Consider the following 9,179-nt stretch of genomic DNA (forward strand, 5'->3'; position numbering starts at 1 on the left):
ACAGATGGCAGCACAGAAGAAATCACAGAGATGGGAAGGAGAGAAGGAAGAAAAAGGATCTCAGAGTGAGTAAGATTTACAGAACATTAAGTAAGAAAATGCATTCAGATCCCCAAGGTGAAAGAAGTGGTAATTCAAGTGAAAAAACACCACTTGAGCAGTGATGGTTCATAGTAACACATTCTTTTATTATTGCATAATTACTGACTGCTGGATGTTTGAAAATGCACTGACGTCAAATAACCATCTTGTAATGTACTACTGGTCTAAGCAGACCTTTATCTTTGTAAACCATAATTGAAGAGCAATCATTAGTCAGTAAGCACATAACCTACCCTATCTATACAGCCAGAGTGAGAACTGGTAAATAAATGACAGGGCAATAGGGAATTGACAACTGGCCGAATTAGGTGTGACCTTGTGTCTCACATGCTTCAGAGTTTGCTGGAGACTTGCAGACAATCACCCCCACTCCTGAAATACGTGGCGGTTAATGATGCTAGAATTGGAAAAATGATGTAGCCATTTTACCTTATCTAAGGCATTTTTGCCTTGCATAGTAAACTCACTAGTGATACGGTCTGAGTCCCTTTTCTGCTATGATACCTACAAGAGCTCCATGAGTTGCTGATGAAGGGCACGGATCCAGAATGATGAAAGCTGTCATGGTTGGTATTTATAATATTTAAAATATTGGAAACATATAGATACAAAATTGCATGTATCTATAGCGTTTATCTTCACTCACATTCTGTGTCATGTATCTTAAAAGTGTAAGCCCATTGGGTTAGGTGACTGCTGATACTGTTTTCCACTCAGTGCAGTGGGCTCAAGTTCCTGCTTTACAGTATGTGGAAATTAAATAAGAAATGTGGTAAGATGAGTCAGAAAAAAGCTAAAAAAATTAGTAAACAAGAACTTGATAGATCTTAAACACTTCATATTTATTGTACATTAAATAAAACAATTTCAGTTAAGTCGAGAGATTGATGGGTTGGATTTAGGAAATCAAAACTTCTAAAGGCAGATATGTTCAGCTTAAATGATCATTAAGTACGTATGTATTAATTATGTTATAGTAAAACCATATTCTGTTAAACAATTCTCAGGTGAATAAGATACATTATCAAAGAGGTATGTATTCCAAGGGTCTTATTGCACAGCTACTGGTTAATCCATGTACTTTCAGTCTGAGAAAGATATGCTTTGTACCACTGAGTACAAACTCTGACAGCCTCCTCATGTTTATTACACAGCTTCTCCTCTTTCCTCATTAAAAAACAGAACACAATATCAAACAGAAAATAAAGCTGAACATTACAAAACGTGTGTTGTCTTCAGTTCATTTCATTTCAACCCCAAAGCAATCCATGCGTATTCTTTCTTTTCAGTAAGAGCAGGTAGGGAAAACAAAACAACAAATAAGAAACAAAAAAAAAAAAAAGGAAAAAAAAAAGAAAAGAAAATTCCCAACCACACGTTTGTTCTGTCATTGCAAGAACTAAAATGCTGTAATTCTGCTACCAATTTCCAGCGCAGTGGGAGGAAACACTGTGGACGGACTCTCACTTCCCCTCAGTTTTGTCTGCCAGTACTTCACGCATATATGAATCAATGATATGCGGAGGCACTCCATCCATCAATAGTCTGAAGAACGAAAGCCCACCTACAGACAAGGAATAAGACAATCTTCAGATTGAAGGTCCCTGGAGCAAGAGCTTTGTATCTTTATTTTCTGGTGTAAGCAACGAAGTTTTAGTCAGTCCTATTGCATACTGCATTTTGAGATGGGATAAAATTCATCCCTGTTCAAAAGTCCAGCACAAGAATTAACCATTACTTAATCTCTGTACTATACAGAACTTTCCTGTCCTCTTGCGCAGGGTGAATTTCATTTCTAGGATGTCATCTATTCAGTCATTTATCTCACCCCATGCAGTAGTGTATGATAAACTTCACCTCAAATAACCCTCCTGGATTTCCATCAGGCTGGGTGGAGTATAGTCAGAGATGGAAGTCAGCCCAGAGGGAACAATGTAGAAAACACCTGATTACGATGAGTTGTGCAAAACATGCAGAGACATTCAAATTATTCTAGTGTTGGGTCTTACAATGGTCTATAAGTATTTTAGCAAAATATTTACCATGTTGCTTGAAAATAACAGCTGGGATGACATGTGCTTTATGACTGTGACTCAGCCACCGTGAGTAAAAAACTGAACCAAACCTATTTTAAATCACTGCTATAGTAGAAACCTAGGCTTATAAGAAAGCCATTGGAAGTACTCAATGTTTTCTTTGGTGTTCTGGAAAAAGGGACAAGGCAAAAGGTATTTGAAGAACATTTAATAATTTTAGCAATCCAAGACAAAATATTTCTTTCAGTGCCCAGAAAAACGTGTATGTAGTGTCTAATACACCAGCCAGAGCACCCCAGATCCCACTGATGTAGAAGTAGTAATTTAATACAAATAATCCACATTAGGAATGAAATTTCATGCCATTGAAAAAAATGTCAGGGAAACTAAACACATGGGTATTTCTGTTAATTTCATTGAAATCAAATGACATTTGGAAGGAACGGTGCGAAAAAGAGAAATATTTTGCTAAAAACATTAGTCTGCCCTTTCTCAAGGTGAAGGGTAGCATTTGTGGTAAGAAGGGTATGTACCATTACTATTGCTCTTACAAGTCTGCAGGAGTATTCTGTTCTGCAAGCTGCAAAACCACCCGCTAATGACTGCACTTACCTTCGGAGCCTTTTCTGGAACACACCAAAAGCTTTAAAGCAAAAAGTACACTGCCAGGATGAAGATATCACTGTGTCTGAATGCTTCAGCGAAATGCTACTGAGCTGATACTTACATATAGCACTTATCCCGAGTACAGATTTTAGGATTTTATAACCTTTATTAACACAAGGATTATCCAATTAAAGTGCTATTAGTTACTAGTGATCACGAGACTGCGCTGTCTCATTTAACACCGTCGTTGCAGAACTCTTCGCTCCCGACCTTAGGTAGATGCACAATACAGACAAAAAAAAAGCATGCTTTTTGGCATTCTTTTCAACTCATGTAGTGCAAGTTGTGATACGAATCATTCATTTTTAAATGAAATTAGCTGTGGAATAAATATTTCATTTATGTAGAGGTATATTCCTAAATGAAAATAACTGACTGTAAATGCAAAATTCTCTTTTATTACTTACATTTTATTCATGCTAATTAATCATGCTAACTCATGCACTGTTAAATTCAATTGAAATGTGCACTATTAGAAGGTAGTGGGATGTACTACTAAGAGGAATTACCGTAACAAGAAATTATTATAAAAATCTGGATTTATATGCATTAAAACTATCATGCTACTACTTTTAAAAAACATTTTCATTAAGTGAAATAATGAAAATCATGCCATACTAGGCAGACATTGTATGACCTGTAAACAGGCATAAGCTTCATATGCAAGAACCATATGAAAGCTTACCTTAGATGACAATATACATTCAAAAATCCTTACTGTGTAACTAAGGAAGAGAGAGAAAGAGAAGTAACAATTTAATCGCAAACACAAAAGTTGAGAGAAAATGTTGAGTGAAATTATGCTTACAATTATGTCAAGATGACGTTTTAATCCTTAGTCATGTAAAATATGTAGGAATAGAAGCACAGGAAGAGTAAAAGGTAGGGATCCAGTTCCACTTCAAAATTATCATTAATATGTAAAAGCTATATTAATACGTACAAGTAACTATAATGCCTGTAATTAGTCTAAAATATAGATTGGAACCAAATTATGCAACTGACATTTGTGATAAAAGTTTCCAAACATAGCTTCAAGGAAGCTAACACATATATATATATAGTATTTTCCACCAGGGGAAAAAAGCACACACATAACACTGAAGCATATATATATATGTTGAAACTCTATAAGGCAAAATAATCAAGTACAGACTAATAACATACCTGTGCACTAAAGTATGTACTTTGTCACATATCCACATTTACATTACTTAAAGCATGCTGTTTACTCTATAGGAGCCCTTACCTTTAATTAAACATTTTGACTCTATAAAACATCCATATATATGTATTTATATATGTGTATATATATAAGCACTCAACTTTGTGCCTATTGTAGCCATTTGAGATAAATACCTTAATACTTCAAACACTACAGGAACATTATCTAGCCTAATTTCTTAACATATTTTAGGTTTAAAATAGTAAATTTGGACGCATAATATACTGGAGACTAGTTTCTGGGCATCTCTGACATTCTAAAACTGCACCGCCTATATTCTGGATTTGGGCAAGGTTACAAGCAAACACATTTCTATAGAAAGAACCAAATTCTCTGAACCCCACTGAACCTGAATTTAAAATAACCTCCAGAGGAAATGGAGTAAAATTATATGCTTGTAGGTAAAAAGTTTCCAGTGATTTCAGTTGGATCAAGATTTCATCCTTAGATTCTGTAATGCAAGCTCAGGCATGGATTATCACTCTCAGCACTAACGTGTAACCAAAGACTATAATTCTGTAATAAAGAATGCCTTTTAAGCACAGTAAATGACTTTATGATACTTCTTTCAATAATTCTACAAGCTAACTGAGGGCTGTTTTTCAAATTTCTCTCTCCTGGAAATGTCTAAGTGTTCTGGTCAAAGGTAGTCATAATCATTAAATAAATTCTTTATAGGTACAGGTAGTTTTATGCCCAGTGGCATAGCAGAAATATCTAAAACCTTTTTAACTCAGATGTTAAATACCCATATTCTTGATTAATTTGGCCTTCTTTGCTCATGTGACATAGACATTGTATGCCATGAGACACTAGCTAGTTTAATCTAAAGAAGCAAATAAATACACACTTTGCATGCAGAAAATGCGTTTACATGTGGAAAGAAAGGAAGGGAATGAAATGGAATGTCCAGAGGAGTATGCTTATTATAAACCTGATTATTCCCCGCCAAGAAGAATGGTTCTCCTGGGTTAAATACTCCATGATATATCACTGCAGAATTAGAATATTTACAGTGGTATTTATTCGCATTTGAAATTCTTCCCAGTTGATCTTAACACCTTATTTTTTAATATTTCTTAAACAGCATCTTTGCTATCATTGACCTATTAGAATGATCACCAATCTTGATTTCACTCTTAAGATAAACATTCTCCAAAAACATTTGCTTCACGATGCTTTATCTGAATCTTTTCATTGACCTCAGTGAAGCTGATAAGGAATCAGTTCCTTAGTGCTTGTAATGAGAGATTTACAGCCATAGTTAGGGATCTACCTCAAACTTAAAAGATATATATTTTTAATTTTCCTTATATAATATACATATAATTAGATTCTGTGTATGCATCATCTTTCAAGATATATGAGCTAGAGTTATTCTTTTGTCTAAGATCTATTACATGATTTTTTTCGGCACATTTATATTTCCAAAAAAAGCCATTGTATGTGCAGTTGTACAGAGCAGCTCATATAAATGCCATCTTTAAGTTCACTCAGCAAAACTGAAAACACAAGAACGAAGTACTGTCTGTCTGAAATAACATCAGTAAATGCAAACCCTTTTTTTTTAGGACAGGATAAGAATTTATTATTTTTATTTTTTTATTATTGTGCTCATAATTATAATTAATTATTTTTCAAGAAATGAGCGTTAAATTTAGTAACAACTAAGGGGGTTAATTTGGCACTAAAATGCTGTAAGTGAATGCTAAAAAAGTAGAAAATTGTAGCATACTGATGGTATTCATAGCCAGAGTATTCATAGCTACTCAGTTGTTCAAATACTCTGCAAAATCAGAGATCCTAGACTGTTCTGTGAGCAGTTCTATGACATTCCTAGAACTGGGCTTATATATATGCATGATAAATTTCAGATCTCCAACACCTTAAAAATAAATGAATAAAATAGATTCTAGCCGACATAAGGAAAATTCACTTACTGCCATATATACTGTTGCATGGCATAGAGCTCTTTAGCATGACTTACTATCCAAAGATCTGTAAGAATAGCACTGTAGCTAGTGCTACATTCACCAGATAGGCAGCATAGCCTTGATCCTGTTGGGCTTATTCAGGCAACATTCAACTGTATCTCATCATTTTACAAATTCAAACCTTGATTGTTACTTGCTGGAGTAAAGCTGAACCAGTTTAAAGCTATACATATGAAAACAGACACACATACACACACACTGCAATCCATTTCCAGTGAGTCAGAAATCCGTAACTCTTTGTTCTGCGTCAGTGTGATGAGCAGTCATCCAAAGAACCCTCCTAAATGAACAAACAGGCTGGGAAACTTAAGAGAATGATAATTCAACACATAAGTCAATAGAAGAGTGAAATAAGACGCAATTATGTTTTTATGCTCCGGCTGTTTAATACTCATTTGCATTTGTCTGTATCGTATAGCAAACCCTGAGCCTACCCTGGTTTGCCAAGCTACAGCTGCTGTATTCACTTAATCCTATTCTCTTTGTATTCATCAGCTGAACTGCCAGTCATGTTAAGAGTGTCAGCACTGAACCCTTACAACAGCTGTCCTGCGTCTAAGCCCTACAAATTGCTAGTCTGAGCAGTCTTCAAAAAGGAGTCTAAAGTAATGGCTAAACCTGCCAGGATGGAGAGAGGGATCTCAGCAAAGGTGACCGCTCACAGCCCAAACCGTTGGGAGAGAACCACAATACCAAGCCTGGTGGGAGGGAGTGGGACTGCACCAGGTGGTGGTTGATAGGAGATTGGGTTCAGAAAGCAACCATTAACTAGGGGAGGTGGTGGTTAGGTTAATGAAGCAGCCCATCACATAACTAAGAAGAGAGAAACAACACACAGCCCAGGTGGGATCCTAACAGCCTGCATTTTTCAGGACTTCTTCCAGGTGTGATGCAAAACTAAAGTACTGCTCTGAGCAAGATGTCTATGGCATAGTATTCCATTTTTTCAGTTGATCTTTTAAAGTAAATATGACTTTCTTTGAGAAGAAAGGCAGCTTTTTGAGTCTAGAAATGTCTGTGCTACAAGCCTTTTACACCCACCCTCAGCGGTGTGGGAGGTTTTGTTTAAAAATGGGAAAGGCTGAACTGAATCTTGTCTAAGGGGAGTTATTCTTACAGCCTCGTTCTCACTGTAGCAAAGGTATGTTCAGCTGCAACCCCAAAATAAGGTGCCAGAGGAATTGAGACTGTAGGATGTGCTGCAACCCTCAGGACGTGATGTAAAGCCCATGCATCTATCCAAGGTTTCTTGTGAGATGAATGATCGGGGGGATACTTGAATCTGACTGAGGTGCTAGGATGTGTTGGCAATGTTAAGAACTGAGTCAAAATCTCAGACACACAGAGCTGGCAGCAATCTTGAGATGTCATTTAGTGCATATCATAATCCTAACAAATTGTACTGCTGTCATTCTTCTAAGCTGCTCTTAAAGTACCAAAGGCTGTACAACCTCTGCAGGAAATCTGCTCTAGTGCTTCACTGCTCTGACTGTTGTCTGCCTGTTTGCTGCCATGTTGCCAGATACGATTTGTTGGTTTTAATCTTTAATGCAGCCATTATGGGAAGAATCAGCTGTGAATGGGACAGGCCTGGCAGCCTGTGAACATAGCGTATCATGTGCTCTCCATTTCAGAACACTACTCAGAAAACTGGACTTATGAAAGTTAAATAAACATTTGTCAGCAAAAATCATCAGGGACTAGCTGTACCTAGTAACCACTTTAATAAACAGAACTGTAGCTTTTTTTCCTAGAGACATTATTTCTAATTGACTGGGAAAGGATCTAAGCATTCTGAGCCTATTTCAGATACCAGTCCACAAATGTCCACGAATGTAAGAAATTAAATTCCCCATCAGTATTGATCAAAGGCAAAAATCTATCCACACTTCTTTCTTACAAACACTAACGTAGAGCAGCTTCCACTGCTGGTGAACAATTTCTTGGAAACTGTTGCATATTAAAAGAGAGCCTGAATGAAGACATGGTGTTTGTATTAAGCTTCAAAACCAGCAAACTAATTCATCCTGATATTCAGTGAAAAAAAGTTCCAAGATCAACAGAAGCATCTATATTTCACAACAGCTGGACAGAGGATTACTGAAGAGTAATATGTAATCCATGGCAACATTTAGAGTTTGGACTTCCTAAAATGGAGAGATATTAGTTAAATTATTTCTTATGTTAAAAATGTTTCACAGTATTCTGCACATTATATGTAAAAAATTCTTTGTAAAACAAAGGACAGAAATAAACAGCTTCTCGTATTTAAAATGTAGAATTTGGTTGTACTACCAGCAAAGTGCTGAAGACTAAGAAGTTGCAGCTGAGTGTAAACGCGTATAAGAACTTTAGGGCTTGGGGACTTCGGAAGTTTAATGAAATAGCAAACTAACTTGGCCTTTCAGTATAAAAAAAAAAGATGAAGCAGCCTTCTCAGGTGATGAGGTCTTCTGTTACACTGTGAAATAGCAAGTTTGCTTTGATTAAGGAAAACAGTCATACTTCCAGGATGAGAACATCACCTTTTAAACACAGTATCTTAAAAATAAATAATGAAAATTAAGAAACATATTATGCATATTTTCATTACATTAGTTAAATGTTCAACTTCATAGACCAAACATTTATTGCAATGGCTTCTTGCTAGCAGATTTGAGCTGTGGGACAAGATACATCAGAAAATACAGAAAAAGGAAATCGAAATCCAAAATAAACACAGTACAATCCATAAGGATATTAAATATTATGGGTTTCATTATAGACTAGCATGATGGAAAAGATATAATTAGGACCATATTCAGCTAGTCTAAATTCCCTCTAAATTCCTGAGTTAGACACTTCCTATCAGCTGGCTTTAGACAGCTTTCCTTACTTATAACCCCAAATTATTTTCTTCAGAAATACTTAGCCTATTCCACAGCTGAAGCAAAAGCCTTCGGTGGGAGCTAGTCCAGCTAAATATGACCCTGTCTTTTTCTAGGAAGTAATTTTCTGAAAAATATGGTCCTGAGATTATTCATTAGTAGTCCAATCCAAATCCTATTGCCATTCCCGATATCCCAGTCAACGCTAAACTACCTGGAATACACAAAATGTATCTATTAATGAAAATAAAGATATGTCTTCAATTGTAGAACCTACTTCGTCCTCTTT

The 9,179-nt window shown here is 36.0% G+C and overlaps 1 protein-coding gene across 1 annotated transcript in view; it reads right to left on the reverse strand.

Moving 5' to 3' along the window:
• Positions 1-1,565: 1,565 nt before the first annotated feature.
• Positions 1,566-9,179, reverse strand: part of MYBPC1 (myosin binding protein C, slow type) — a gene marked incomplete at its 5' end in the record, with an annotated part of 58,426 nt that continues 50,812 nt past the window's right edge. The window contains one exon of the mRNA XM_009574468.1: positions 1,566-1,666. Coding sequence (XP_009572763.1) covers positions 1,566-1,666 — 101 coding nt within the window. The remainder of the gene's footprint in view (positions 1,667-9,179) is intronic.

This window comes from Fulmarus glacialis, unplaced genomic scaffold, assembly GCF_000690835.1.
Source record: "Fulmarus glacialis isolate BGI_N327 unplaced genomic scaffold, ASM69083v1 scaffold30523, whole genome shotgun sequence".
Lineage (NCBI taxonomy): Eukaryota > Metazoa > Chordata > Aves > Procellariiformes > Procellariidae > Fulmarus > Fulmarus glacialis.